Genomic DNA, 16,184 nt, shown 5'->3' on the forward strand with positions numbered 1-16,184 from the left:
ACAAGGGCTAAGCCTTGCAATTTTATAAAAAATGTGCTGAAATTTGATAAAATCACAAGGGGTAGTAAACCTTGCAATTTTGTCAAAAATGGGCTGAAATTTGATAAAATTAATCACAAGGCTAGCATTTTTTTGGTATAATGTACTTTTTCCTAACAAAAAACACAATGTCCACAGATTTACATTAAACTTACAGGGTTTGAAGATTATGATAGTCGAAAGCTTCCCTTCAAATTTTACCTACTGAGGTGCTGAAGTTTTTGAGAAATGAGTAAAAGTAGTAATTTTCGTCTCAGTTTTAGCATGTAAAAACGTATTAACCAGTTATGCTATGGTTTTGGTATAATATCATAACTGGTTAATGGGATTTTACATGCTAAAATAATTTTGGTCTCATGAGACCAAAATTATTTTGTGACTTGTTTTACTCATTTCCCAAAAACTACACAACCTTAGTTAGTAATATTTGAAGAGAAGCTTTCCACTATCATTATCTTCAAACCCTGTAAGTTTAATGTAAATCTGTGGACATTTTGAAAAAGTACCCGAATCCTATAAAGGCAGTGGACACTATTGGTAATTACTCAAAATAATTATCACCATAAAACCTTTCTTGATTACAAGTAATGGGGAGAGGTTGATGGTATAAAACGTTGTGAGAAACAGCTCCCTCTGAAGTGACGTAGTTTTCGAGAGAAAAATAATTTCCCACGAATTTGATTTCGAGACCTCAATTTTAGAATTTGAGGTCTCGAAATCAAGCATCATAAAGCACACAACTTCGTGTGACAAGTTTATTTTTCTTTCATTGTTATCTCGCAATTTTGACGACCGATTGAGCTCAAGGTTTTTTATTCTATGCATACGTTGAGATACACTAACTGTGAAGACTAGTCTTTGACAATAACCAATAGTGTCCTGTCTTTAAAACTAGGATAGTTTGATGAAATTTGATGAAATCACTTAGGGGTAAACCTTGCAAAAATGTGCTGAAATTTGATAAATAGGTAAACCCAACACAAATTGGCTGAAATTTGATAAAATCACACTGGGCTAAACCTTGCACTTTCGTCAAAAATTTGCTGAAAATGAATTAATTCAAAAGAAGTAAGCCTTCCATTTTTTGGTCAAAAAAGAGCTGAGATTGGATAAAATTACAAAGGACCCTTGCACTTTCGTCAAAAACGGAAACAAATCATAAGCACTAAACCTTGCAATTTTGTCAAAAATGGTCTGAAATTTGTGAAATCACAAAGGGTAAGCCTCGCAATTTTGTAAAAAATGTGTTGAATTTTGATAAATTCACACTTTCGTTCAATATGAGCTGAAATTGAATTAAATCACACGGGGTAAGCCTTGCACTTCTGTCAAAAATAAACACAGATTGTCACAATAAGTAGAATTTCAATTAATGTGGATATCACAATGTTTTACGTCGGTTGTCTTTTGGGGAGTTTTTTTTTCATTCAAAATAAATGGTTATAATTTATGTAGTTAAAAAAAAAAAGTTTACAGGTGCACCTCACTAAAAATAGGAGAGAAAACGGAGCGTTGGACTCATTATTATTGTGTGACGGCCCCTCAAAATATTTTAGACTTTTTTTAGAGCCCAAGAAAGGGGCCCAGTATAAAGAAATTGCCAAATTGTGACAAGGGGGTTCTTGAGTTCCAACTTGAGGTATTTTGGATGACATAGAATGGTCCTACAGTATTACGCTGGTGTATTGTGTCTTTATTTAAAGGAGAATAACGCGATAAGCCATTGGACTCCCCACATCAAACTGAGCAGACCATAACAATGGATATTTTCCCCCTAATTGTGAAAAAATGTGAGACTTCCAAGTTTTTTTGTGTACTGAAAATTATTTTGAGCATGCACGCATGGGAGTTTGTTCAGTGGGGTGCACCCTAAAAATAATTATCAGCATTATAAAACCTCACTTGGTAACGGGTAATGGGGAGATGTTGATAGTAAAAAGCATTGTGAGAAACGGCACCCACTGAAGTGACGGTAGTTTTTCGAGAAAGAAATATTTTTCCACGAATTTGATTTTGAGACCTCATATTTAGAATTTGAGGTCACGAAATCAAGCATCTGAAAGCACACAACTTCGTGTGACCAGAGTGTTTTTCTTCCATTATTATCTTGCAACTTCGACGACCAATTGAGTTCAAGTTTTCACAGGTTTGTTGTTTTGTGCATATATTGAGACGCACCAAGTGAGAAGACTGGTCTTTGACAGTTAGAGCGCAAAGAACCCATCCTGGTTCTAAAAATTGGACTAATCCTCGCGTTTTGTGAAATAAGCTTCTGAACACTCGTGCACACCACTAAAGTCAACGTGAACAAAACAAATACCAAAAGGCAAACAATGGTTTAGTATTTTCAAAGTGCATGTTCTTTTTAAAATTTATTTATACAACAAAACGACCTCATTGGGGTCTGTAACTCAAAATGACCAACATAAAAGTAAAAGAAATTAAAAATAAATATGTTCTCTACTCACAAAACCAAAGAAGATTTGAAATTATTGTTTACATTGGTTACAATATATCACCCAAAAAAAAACTGAGGGAAAAACAACAAACTTAATCATTTCAGGAAAAGACAAAACTGGAAACATTCTTGCTTCCCTTACATTCAAACCAATATAACCAAAATGAGGCTTGCTTGAGTCTGGTGCCTTCTTACAAATTGAGAATTCAGACAAAGATGGCTGCACTGTGATACAGGCCCCAGTTTCACAAAGCATGTAAGCACAAAAGCTTGCCAAGCACAGAGAACTCTTGCTTACGTTTGCCATTACTTAACAGATTAATGAACTGGACCCAGGTCTATTGATCCTTGCACCAAGTTCCAGAATGACATTTTCATTTATATAAACTTGGGATTGGTGCTTATATGAATTTACATACAGCAAATTTCAAAATAATAATAATTTAGTTGTTTTTTTGTAAACAATGCTGTACCATCCATTAAACAAAATGCAGTAAAGCTGTGCCATACTATTTTAAGCAGGATGGCATAAAGGCAGTGACCAAACTCACTTTCAATAAAATAAACTCATGCAAGTTTTATGTCATACTTTAAAATACAGTATTCCCTGTGAGTTTATCATCTGTTAATAAAATGCAGTCAACTACGGCTATTATAATTCTTTCAGTGACCTGGGTTTTGATTTTTTTATCCTATGTCCGGCTTTTGGGGGGATTTTTTTCTTAAAATTCTGTTAATATAATGCTACCCTTACCATGAAACATGTAAATTTACTGAAAGAATTTTAAGAACATGGCAAAATCCCACCACTTTTTAGTCATTCCAATATTTGGAATGAGCTCATGCAGCTTTATGTAACACTTAAGAATACAGTATTCCGGACCATGGGAAAAATATCTAATAATGTCCAAGTCATGGTGCGTCCGAGTAACCAATTGAAGCAAAAAAAAACAATAAAAATCATAAAGAAGACAAAAATATATATTTGTTTTGAGTTACACGAAGTGAACGATATAATAAAAGACAACGCTTTAATATTTACAAATTGAAATTTAACTCCCCTAATAAATCCATAAATCTTGACATAACCATATCAAATCCATAGGACCTCTTATCTGCAATACCACTATAATTGTATTTATATACAAGAGTTTGCGAGAAAGTTACTTGAAGATTTTCTCTTCTTTTCTCTCTGAAGTTATAACACTATAACATTGTATATACAATATATTTGAGAAGTTTGTTAAATCAGAACAAAACCTCATATCACATTCTAATATCCTTATAACTTCTTAATTTGTGTTCAACTCATTTAGAATGTACACAACCCTTTCTTGTGTATAGAGAAAAATAACCACAACACATTCAATTATCATTTTGAAAATAGCATGGCAGAAAAATGTCCATAAAATCCTATTGCATTGTTGAACGATTCCTGTTCTGAATAAACATTAATGTGTCTAGGGAATGGGAAGGTACAACATTCTTCTTTCAACTCTTTCGGTGCCTGCTTTTTCCCAAAATGTATCTTGCTGATTTAAAGGCACTGAAACACTATTGGTAATTATTCAAAGCAACTGTAAGCATAAACAGTTACTTGGTAACGAGCAATGGAGAGTTGATGATAGTATAAAACATTGTGAGAAACAACTCCCACTGAAGTGAGGTAGTTTTCGAGATAGATATATATTTTTCCACTAAAACATTTGAATTTTATCTTGAGACCTTAGAATTAGATTTTGAGGTCTCGAAATCAAGCATCTGAAGCACACAACTTCGTGTGACAAGAGTGTTATTTCTTTCACTATTATCTCTCAACTTCGACGACGAATTGAGTTCAAATTTTCACAGGTTAGTTATTTTGTGCATATGTTGAGATACACCAAGTGAGACGACTTGTCTTTGACAATTACCAATAGTGTTCAGTGTCTTTAGATTGCTTTGGTACATCACACAGTCAATAGTATTTCTTGAGTAGTAACATGTATATCATTGGTATTTATGACACTTTTCGAGTACATAAAATAGATGGAACATGTACGATAATGGCACTTTCAAAATACATTGTACATATCTGACCTTGGCACTGAGAGAGTTAAGAATAAATTTCAACTTTCCAGACTGTCACTAAACAACTAACCTGTGACACTTCACAAAGAGTTGAACAAAACAATTGTCACAAATCCTGCCTTACAAATCAAACAGATTTCATTGCAACCAACTGATCCTTCAGATTATGTGTTCTCTGATTTTGTAAACCGGGCCCAATTTTATAGAGCTGCTTAAGCACAAACAGTTGCGAAGCACAGACAAAATTGTGCTTACCAGAATAAGGTTACCAACCAAATTACTATGTTACATATACAATTTGTGACTGGTATCCTGCTCGTTTCTGCCAAACATTTTTCAATTCTTAAGCAAATTTTTTTGCTTAAAGCCATTATACACTTTCGGAACAGAAAAAAAAAAAGTTCACAGATTAACAAATAACTTACAGGGTTTACAAAAGGTAATGGTAAAAGACTTCTCTTGAAATATTGTTCCATGAAATGCTTTACTTTTTGAGAAAACATTAAAACAATTATCAATTCTCGCTACGAGAATTACTGATTATAGTAAACACATGCCATGACACGGTGAAACGTGCGGAAACAAGGGTGGGTTTTCCCGCTATTTTCTTCTGACTCTGATGACTGATTGAGCCTAAATTTTCACAGGTTTGTTATTTTATATACAAGTTGTGATTGAAGAAGTGTGGGCCTTTGGCCAAACTGTTTACCGAAAGTGTCCAATGGCTTTAAGCAGCTCTATGAAATTGGGCACTGCTCTTTAAGACTGTTGAACCTTCCCATAAAATCATCAACAAACCACCGATAAATTGACAAATTTACTCTATATACTTATTTACAACTTCTTAAAACATACATTGCATTGATAATGTTTGTTTAACAGTTAAGCTAGTTCTACTTAATCCCAATCTATCAGCACATTTATGTAAGATTGGTTTAGTTTAAAGACACAGACTTTAAAAGGGTTTGGGTACTCTTTGTACAACACAAAACACAATGTCCACAGATTTACATTAAACTTAGTCCCAGTCTTGACACTTGTGTCCTTAAAGCAAGACACTTAACCATGATTGCTTTGTTTAAGTTGGGAAGGTAGTGCTTTCTGCTCTACCAGCCAGGCTCCTAGTGGATGATACCCAAGCCTATATCCTCATGGACTGTAAAGGGGGTAACCATTTTTCCACTTCAACCTTTTCAAGAACGATTACACTCTGAAAGATAACATTATGAAAGTCGTGTCTTTTAAAGTCGCTTTATAATGTTGCAATAAGTGAAAATCTTCTCTATCAATGAATGAGGTTGAAACCTGAATTTTTTTTAAAATAGAAAACAACTTTATATTGTCATTCTTCTCTTTGCCTACGAGATTGCCAGAGGCTAATTTTTTTTTATCGAATGCGCTCCGTAATCAACTTGTCCTTAACTCTCACAGATGTATAATAAATCACATATATGCATTAATATGCTCGGCTGATTTTTCTGCAATCATCCAAGCTTAAACAATGTCATGTAAGATGATTTGTTCATCCTTGTTTTTCTTCTTTTTTTCCTCCACACAAAAGTTGAGAAGACCCAAGAAAGTAAGTTACTCAAGCCTTTCTACTCAACGGTAAAAGGAACTTCCCAACTGAACATTCTGCTTCTGAAGTTTATTCCTGTGTGGTTAATAGACCCTTCTTATAAGATGTACCCCGCACATAGCTCGTGCACACTAACGTTTTCGTTGGCAACATTAAGGAACATCACGCTGTTTCGTGAACGACTAATGGCTGCGTGACACAGACACAATTGTGCATCTGCTTAGTGCATATCTCTCTGGCAATTGCCAAACAATAGGGTCTGTGCGCATGCGTACATGTTATTAGCATATTGTATGGGAAGGGTCTATTAATTTATTTCTGTATTACAATGATATTTTACAGCAAGCTTTCCACCCATGGGTCAAATACAACTTGGAAGCTGCCCAATTCAGGCTTGCATTTGCCAGAAGAAGAAAAAAAAGTTACAATAAAACCCAAACAAAACTAATTTCAAGACTTCTAAAGGAGCTATTACACAAAACATATCAAGTTAAATAAACTCGCTACAAAAATAAATAAACTCGCTACAAAAATAAATACCCACAGCCTGGTTCATACTTCCTGCAAATGCGAATGCGATGCAAGTTTTGACTTCACAGTTTTGCAACGAATGTTTCTGAAAAGTTGAGGTATGCTAAACTCCTACGAAACATTTGCAGCGAAAATAGAGCTGTGCCGTCAAATTTTTTTTGCATGAAGCATTCACTGTGAGTATGAACAAAGCTTAACCCTGTTCTGTTTTTAAAATTTCTTTTTTTTTTTGAGGGGAAAATAAACAATAGAAACTAAACAACTGGGTCAAAAGAAATGTCAGACCTCTAAATGCACTAACCGTGCAAACATAAAAATGCACAGCAATAAAACAAAAGAGCTCCATTTTAAATTGCAACTAACACTTTCTAAATTCAAATCTATCAAATCCTATCGTCACCAACTTGTAATATTTCTTAGAATATTATCTAGATGATACTTTTAACAACTAGTGTCAAAATTATTGCTTTCAGCAAAACCTTTTTTTCTTTCATCAATATATTCTTGGTTTTCACAAACAACATTATATAATATATATTCTGTCAAACATTCAAGACAAAGACAAGTATTTTCTTCAAACTATTTTTTTTACTCAAAAGGATTTTGTGGCAGGTATTTTAAAGAACCAAATATTAAACTTGCTCTGACGGAATACAGTCAATTTGTTCACTTGTCTTACACTAAAAAAAAGTCCTCAACATTCAATATTGCTTTTTTTTTAATTCTGTACAAAGAAGGTATTGTTGACTTTTAAACTTTCCCTTTTTTTTTTTTAGACCAAGCGATTTACACCCCCCCCCTAAATATTTCCACAGATAATAATGATATGACATTCAAAGACAATTGATATTATTTAATAAAATAATGTTTTTAAGGCATGATATTTGGTCTTGAGGAAAAAAGTACGAATATTTTATAGAGTTCAAGGGCCAATCTACATGCACACATGGTGTTGGCTCTAATAGATTTTCCCACACCTTATTAGTAGCAAACTTTTTCCAAGGGCAAACAAATTTGAAATCAAACTCAAGTAGGATTTGAAATTTTGCATGGTGGAAATACGATACAGAAATGTTTGCGGAAACACCATGTAATGACTGTCTCTAATGAGTTGGGTGGTTCTGAAAAGATGGTTTGGTTTCAACTCGTTGTTCGATCAGTATGCTCTGATCGTCTTCTACTCAAGTAGGAAGAATATCATACCTATTAATATTGTGGTTTTACCCAAATACATGGATATGTGTTAGCACTGTTTAGTATATATGTGTCACCGTAATAATCACACATCAGTGTATACTATGGGTAAAACCAAAATTACTTTCCTCTATCTTCGATGCAAGTTTCCATCTACTAAATATCATGCCTGTTTACAGGTTTCTGGGAGTTTTCCCTCCAATCTTTGATGTGAAACTCAGTTCTCAAACTTTACTTAATTTTGTGGCACTACTAACCATTGCATTTTGCAACAGTGCCACAAAATTGAAGCCAGAAAGTACCCTGTAATGATGTCATTGGTTCGGTTCGTTTTCTTATACCCACTGATGCTATCCAGTAAACAGGAAGACCATAGAAATCTAGGACAGACGGACACCTCAATAAGTTTTCTTCTCTTGCACAACGACCAACATAAGTTTTTGCAGGAACAGAGTCAGTTTATCTGCAAAAAAAAAAAGAACAAATACAAAAACTCATCAGTGATAACAATTTCAAGATACAGTCTTTTGATCAGTGTTTTTAGCTCCTGCACATTCATGCTCCAAGTAAAGTAAGACAACAAATGTGCCATATTTTTGACCATGTGAGGGCGCTCTTAATAGCACTTTCGTCACTTCCTGGGGGGTATACGCAATTCGTCCTGCATAGTTTTAATCTGCGTAATATGTCACATTAGTTGTGCCATAGTTTTAACTTGCTTTAGAGGTGGATTATAACGGCTCCTTTGATGTCTTATTGTCCCTGGTGGATAGGATATGATGTCTGTGGTGGTAATGTGTTATGTCTTTAATAACTATTTGGGGTATGAATGAAAATACCCCCCCGGAAGTGATACCAGTTTGGGTGCACACTCACGCGGTCAAAAATAAGGCGCATTGTTACAACTCCATCCAAAGGGGGCAGTAGACAAACATTTAATGATTTAGTTATTCTGAACATGCGTGTTATGGCGGAGCAAAATATTTATGATGCGGACAACAGAAAACAAATTTCTCATTTCAAATTGGTAACTTACCCATATATACATCCACCCATTCGGGTTTGTTATCCCACCAGATACACAGGTAGTAGACGGGTACCCCCGTCAGTAAGATACCCAGACCGATACCACAGTCTAAGGGCGCTGAGTAGAGCGAGACGCCAACCACATACAAGCAGGACAGTATGAAGAGAATTGGAATAATCAAGCTGACCTGCAAACCAAACATGGAAATTACTTTGGTCACTTTAGTTTTGTATATGAAGATCAGACAATGTTTCCTCTTTTGTCTTTATTTAAGGCCGAGTCACACTTTAGCGATAACAAAAAGATAACGATCACGTAGCAAAGAGAGCGCATTCCATGGTTCAATGAGCGTGTGCGTATTCTGCATGGATCAATTCAACCAATAGAATGCGGTCTCTTTGCGTCTTGGTTGTTATTGATTTCGTTATCGTTGCAGTGTGAGTCCGCCTTTAGTCTATTGAAATAAGAATATAAGTGATAAATGAAGATTGTGAAGTTTCTCAATTTCATTAGCAAAGGTTGAAGATGCATCTTAATTGCTACATGTAAGCAAAGTGTGATGTCTCAATACAAATCTGCTCCTCTCAAAAGAAATCCACTGAAATGGTCTTGAGTCTGATTTTCTAGTCTAGCTCCAGCGCACTGATCTGACTTCACACTTACAGGCACTGGACACCTTTGGTAATTGTCAAAGACCAGTATTCTCACTGGGTGTATACCCCCAACATATGGATAAAATAACAAACCTGTCAATACTTGGGCTCGGTTGGGCATGAAAGTTGCAAGAAAATGATGAAAGAAGAAACACTCTTGTGAGAAATTACCTCTTTCTCAAAAACTACATCACTTCAGAGGGAGCCGTTTAATACTATCAACAGCTCTCCGTTGCTCGTTACCAAGTAAGGTTTTATGCTATTATATATTTTGAGTAATTACCAAACGTCTACACTGCCTTTAAAGGTTTCGCAGAAGACGTCATAACTGGCCCCTCTGTGCACCAATGATCTTTTAGTTGGTCTTACATGGCTAAACATCATGTTGGTGTATCTAAAATCAATCTTCCCAAAGAATCTCAACGTCAAGACTTACCTTAAATGGGCGTGGAATATCGGGTTTCTTCCACCTCATGTAGGGGAGGACAGCCGCAGAGAGTCCAAGGAATAACCACTTAGCAAAGCTCAGGTAGTTGATGAGGCTGTAGACGTTGTCACTAGTCAGCATGACCAGACAGATCGGTAACTGTTGGAAGAAAGTCAGATAGATTTCAGGCTAAGTAGGCGGGGCCCTATTAAGCAGAAGATATTGCTTTCAACATTCCAGCTAAGCAAAAATAAGCAAGGTTACCAGTCTACTTGTTGTGGTTTATTTAGCAGCTATATGTATCTGGTAGCCATATTCTGGTAAGCATAATTTTAGTTGGTAACCTAACATGGTAAGCATAATTGTGCTTAGCTACTTTTTGGTGCTTTACAAAACTGGGCTAAGTAACTTTATTCTGGTTAGCATAGTTTTGTTGTGCTTAGCTACTGCTTCCGTTTAAGTAGCTCTATGAAGTTGCAAAGGAAACACTTTGGTAGAACAGCAGATTTTTTGTTCTAACACGGTCGTACTTATTCCCAACAAAGTTTTATCAAAGTGAAAGCAAGAATGTTTTCTATTTCAAAAATGCCTGGAACTGGTTGCCTGTTAACTGCACGTGTGACGCCTTCATTCTAATGCGATACCAATTTTGACGTCACAACTTCGCAGGGAATCACTCAGGGAAGAGTTGCCCTGTTCTCAACTCCTACAAAATATTTGTTGTGAAAGCAGCCCAGTGACATCAAAATTCATATCACATTCAGTTTCGCAGGAAGCATGAACCAGGCTTTAGACTTTTCAATCATAGACTTTCCCATCAAACGCCAAGAGCGCTTTCATCAAGGCTGACATCGCGGCTACACAATCTTCCGTTATTAATTTTTCTTATTATTTCAGAGCCAATCATCACTGACGATCTCTTACCATAAGGAGCACTGCAGGCATCGGGGTACGTTTGTGGATGTGGATCATGGCCAAGATCCTGGGAAGATGGCCCTCTCTGGCAGCTGCAAACGTGGTTCTGAAATCAAAACAACAACAAAATCCTGTCAAAGCTTGTTATGTTTGGCACACTCTTTCTTCACTGTAAACTTCATGACTTTTTCAATGCCTGATACTTCACGGAGGCAGCAAAGGTAAGTGCCTCCATGCCCCATTGCCTTGGTGCCCTTATTAATATAATGCTCAGTAGAAATTTACAATTTCCTCATCTATAGGGTTCCCTTTACCAAGGAAAAAATGCCTTCGTGCCCTTGCCCCTTCAAAAAATTATGCGTACAGGCCTGCTTTTCACGTGAGGGAAAAAAGCAGGGGGGTGGGTCCATGGTCCTTAAAGAGCACACATGTGTGAAATCACAGATAGACAAGGGCCCAGTTTCATGGCTCTGCTTGTCATGAACTCTGCGCTTGCAGATACCATTCTTTGCTTAGAACGCAAGCGCAGAATTTCTGCGCTAGCTACATGTGTATATGTGCATGTAAGCAAAGAATGCCAGTACACAAGCATACATTCCTTCTAGCCTGTGAAATACACTTGACGTACATTGTAATCTCGGAATTCCCTGCTTCAGTAGGGGCAGATTCTTTGCTTGAAATATGGAGAGCAGAGCCATGAAATTGGGGGCTGAACCACACTATACATGTAGTATTCATCAGGGAGTATGGAGTAGAACCTTGTTTAATTGTTTCAATCAGGATGAATATTATGTACGTCACTCTTTAATGATGTCCCATCTTAAGCAGAAAACATCTTATCAGCAGCTTTCATGACGAAAGATGAGTTAATAAATTCCAGGGTACAGCGTTCATGTATGTCTCTTGACAACACCCACTACAGGGTTGAATGCAGACTTTGTATAAACGGTATCAACCGATCAGAGATGGCAACCGTTCAAGATGGATGAAGACATTAATGGGTCAGGAGAGCACAAGAAGCTCTCTACGATCAATGAATCCTTGAAAACCAAGCAATTAGAGACAGTGGGCTTCGACTTGTTGTGGCTCATTGATATTGCCGATCCGTTAAGAACAGAATATTGCTAGTGTGTAGATGACGTCAACGGACTGGCACTTCTAATCTTAATTAATGCATGCACGTCTTCAGCTATCAAGAAGGTAAGCTGTGTTGGATTGAGAATCGTAAATGGTCGGAGTATTTTGTTTTCTTTTCTGCACTTCTTCCGATGTCGTCAGAAAAAAAACCACATATTTGTAAATGAAAACAAAAATCTGATCAGATTTGTGAATCAAATATTTTCATTGGAGAAAGTTACCAAACCCTCTTGGAATGTGGAAGACAGTCAATGGCCATACACGTATGGGGGGAATCAAATTTGTTGCCTGCTTGAAGTAAAGAAATTCACTATAGGGCAATTTTTTTTTGGGGGGGGGGGTGTTGATGGTGGAATGTCACTGTGGATGGTCCCATCCCTAATACCTATTGTTTTTAGTTCCACAGAGAAAGAAGAAAAAAAAGAATAATACAAATATTTGATGACAGTATCAAACAGACTGTGGTATGACCAAAACAAAGAATTGGTTCCCCGTGAACATTCTCCTCGTCCTAGAATGGGAGGAATGTCCTCGAGTTTAAAAACATTGCCCGGCCAGTGCTACCCATTTACACATAATGTACTTTGGGTTTTGTTTGTTCTTTTTGACAATGTGTGATCCCGTCAGATAAAAATGCTTACAATGCAATTTTTCTGCTGATAATACTACAATTAATTTCACCTTCACGATCTGTACAAATAGAGCCTATCTCTTATTATGGAGAGCAACATTTGACTAGTGAACAACATAAACAATGTACTGTTTGTTCTGAACAATAAGAGACCAATTCAGAACTGACTTCGCGGTAGTACCGTTAATTACGATCCTATAAGCTAGAGTAGTTAGTCCCAGCCTATTTCTATACCATCCGCCCAGGTAATAGTTAATAAGCAGGACAGTTCTTTTCAGAACTGAGAAGTCTCCCGAACACCCGCACAATCTACTCCTAGGTAGTAGAATAAAGCAAGACAGTTCTCTAAGAACAAACTCTACCTGGCAAGTAGATACACACATGGTGTTACCGCAAACCAAATATATATTATTGAGAACCTTGTCGGTTTTCAGGACCTCTCTTCGTGTACATTTTACCCTGTATACAAATATTGCTGTGCACAATGTTTCATCCATGCCAGAAACATATTTTTGTACCTGACATTCTTAACCAAATATTTTAATCTGTCTGTTTATTGTTATACAATTTTTAATGTTTTTGTCTGTTCTGTTTGAATCAAGGTCAGTTTTAATTTCCCCAGTGTGGGATAATAAAGTTCTTATCTTATCTTATCTTATCTTAAAACATTAATAACTGAGAACCAGTTCAAACTTCTTACTATCCAGGCCAGGGGTACATGTACACACTAAAACTTCTTGCTTAAAAACTGAATTACCTTATCACTTGTCTTTTTGGAGTTGTATTATCTTTAAAAAAAAAAAAATTCAGCTACATGTTCTGGCTCTACTGGGTAATGATTTGTTTTTGTTTTTTGAGTGGCGGAATAATGTTTTTATCATGGTATTAATAGCTACCTAGCAAACCGGATGCGTGATTTTAATTGCAATCCTAATTTGCTTCATTCCTTTGACACGGGACGAAACCCACAAAGCCAAACCATATCTCAATTAAAGCCGCAATCCTGCATGTATACTTTACGCATTCATGCTTGACAGTCGATAATCCCTAAAATAGGAAAGTAATCCGCTTTTTAATTTGTTTGCTTCACAAAGCTTAAAATAAACCCACCTACACCCGAGGAAATAACCACACATAATTTACAAGTGGCAATCTAATCACGTATTCATATATTCCAATTTTCTCTCTCTCGATTGAACTGGAAATGCGTCAACAGCAGACCAAGTTGCATAAAACCATTTACATTTCCCTAGAATATCAATTAGTGAGACTGTACGCCTTTTTGCAGACTAGCTGGAAGCGTATAGGAGAGATGGGTCAGCCAGTGTCTAAAGGCCTCGTCACACAAGGCAACGTTTACAGCCAACTTGAAGGCAACCAACTGCATTGCATGTCGCAGCACCACTTTTTTTGTACTCATTAATAATTTTTCAAACATAAGGCTAACGATTCCCAAGAAAATTATGAAAACAACAGGCCTGTATGCTTCAATTAAAATGCTGATTTCTTGATCTTTTTTTTTTTTTTGAACTTTTATTCAGATATGAACTTTTATTCAGATTGCAATTATTCCTTACCTTGAGTCACTAAGCAGACTTCCGTTAATTGAACCAGCACAGGAGAGAGCCACCGCGAGGGGAATAATGAATAACATCGGTCCGTACATACGTTCACCAAATGTCTATAAAACAAAAGTGGGGAAGAAGAAGGGGGGAAAAAGAAAAATATTATTGTCGGTGTTTGAAAGAGTTGAAAAATCTAGACCAAAGATTGACAAATTTGACATGTTTTTTAGATACTTAATCATCAGGCAGCCATCTTGTTTTGAGGTTTTGTTTTTCATCATTTAAAGATGACCATACTGAGGCTACTTTTGACTTGATGGCTGCAGCTGTTGCCAAGCACAGCTTTTGCTTCAAGGCATGTTACTATGACGATGCAGTCGCAAGCCACTACTTATTGAAGGGCCCAGTTTCATAGACCTGCTTAAGCACAAAAAGTAGCTATAAACACAACAAATTAATGCTTAGAACCATAATGAGGTTTTTTACTTTATTTTTCATCTTCTCCAGAAGACGACCAGAGCACAGTGATCGAGACGTCAAGTTGAAATCAATGGTTAGTTTCAGAACTACCCCAACTCATATTTTAGATAGTCATTTATACATGGTGTTTACCGTTAACCTTTCCATTATCATATTTCCACCATGCAAAGTTTCAAATCCTACAGAATAAGGTTACCAGCAAAACTACCATACCACAAGTGCAATTCATGACTGGTATCCTACTCATTTCTGTTAAGCGGTACAGTATTAAGTGATATTTTCTGCTATAAGCAGCTCTATGAAATTGGGCCAAGAACAGCTTTAGGCGTTGCCGGGTTGGGCTTCAGCTGCGGGGTTGCTACTGGTGTTGGTGTTGGCATCCTAGCTTTTAAAGGTTGGTGAAGGGGCGATCAAGCTGCCAATTTGGACATAAACTTAGGAAAACTAGTCTGGCCCCCATGATGTAATCTATCACACCATTGTACTGTACAAATCCAGGGGATCAGACAAACATGGCTGCCGTATGACAAAGATCTATTCAAAGCTCTGATGCTGCAAAAATAAATTGACAAAAAGGATGACCCAATAATTGTTGGCCAAAACAAAATAAATGGACACAGGAAGTTGTCATGCAGTTTTATACAAGTGAAATGATCAATTGTAACAAACACTCCTCAGTGGTCACAGTTTTTTGCTTTCTGTGTGAAAACAGAAGTATTAAACAAAAATAGTTAATAGCGTTAGTAGTACATGTTTGAAACACAAGACTCTCCACACAGACACATTGATTTTTCGTGGCAGGGCGTGATGATTCTTTGTGACACTTACCAACTCTTCGTCTCAGACAGAAATAAGGGGTAAGGGGGTTCTAGACAAGCAGTATTTATACATGCCTCAAGTTGGGAAGGGGGAGGGGGGGGGGCGATAATCAGCCAGTAAGAGGTTTGACGTAAATGTTTCTGCAAATGTTCCTCGTCAGTCTTTAAGTGAAGTGAATTTGGTAGATGAAGAAACGCATCTTTTCTTGCTCCCACTTCTATAACGATGTGGTCTTGACTGTAGGATGGAGACTCTGGACGAAGTAGTTTTCTTCACTCTACTCTCGCTGGATGTTCTTGCCGGCAGCAGACTGAGCTTTAAAAAGCAACTCGCTTCACCAGCACTCTCTCATCACAGCTTGCAACGTAGAACGGTTGAAACATGAAAATCAAATTTAGCAACTGTTTTTCTGTCAACAACGAACATGGCAAGGTGGTGCAAAAACTGTTGATTCTTCCATCAACTCCCAGTTGCTTCCCCAAACTGGGAAGAAGGCCTTTCTTTACCTCGTGGAAGAGAAATCTGTCACGTTAACAAAAACTGAAGATCTTACGTTTGCACTCTGCTGCGGAAACAACGACATGAGAGAGATAAAAAACCAGACTTATTAGAATGGGTCTTGAAAAGGGATGGACTGAAAGGCGGGTGGAAAGGGTTAA

General features: G+C 36.8%; 1 protein-coding gene across 1 annotated transcript in view; it reads right to left on the bottom strand.

Annotated features, from left to right (window-relative positions):
• Positions 1–7,817: 7,817 nt before the first annotated feature.
• The window catches only part of LOC117289466 (cystine/glutamate transporter-like), a 32,977-nt gene continuing 24,610 nt past the window's right edge, over positions 7,818–16,184 (bottom strand). Inside the window, exons 6-10 of the mRNA XM_033770602.1 lie at positions 14,239–14,342; positions 10,903–10,999; positions 9,988–10,137; positions 8,908–9,085; positions 7,818–8,334 (exon numbers count right to left, since the gene is read on the bottom strand). Of these exons, the coding sequence (XP_033626493.1) occupies positions 8,270–8,334; positions 8,908–9,085; positions 9,988–10,137; positions 10,903–10,999; positions 14,239–14,342 (594 nt within the window). The 3' untranslated portion in view covers positions 7,818–8,269. The remainder of the gene's footprint in view (positions 8,335–8,907; positions 9,086–9,987; positions 10,138–10,902; positions 11,000–14,238; positions 14,343–16,184) is intronic.

The sequence above is a fragment of the Asterias rubens genome, chromosome 4, assembly GCF_902459465.1.
Source record: "Asterias rubens chromosome 4, eAstRub1.3, whole genome shotgun sequence".
Classification (NCBI taxonomy): Eukaryota; Metazoa; Echinodermata; class Asteroidea; order Forcipulatida; family Asteriidae; genus Asterias; species Asterias rubens.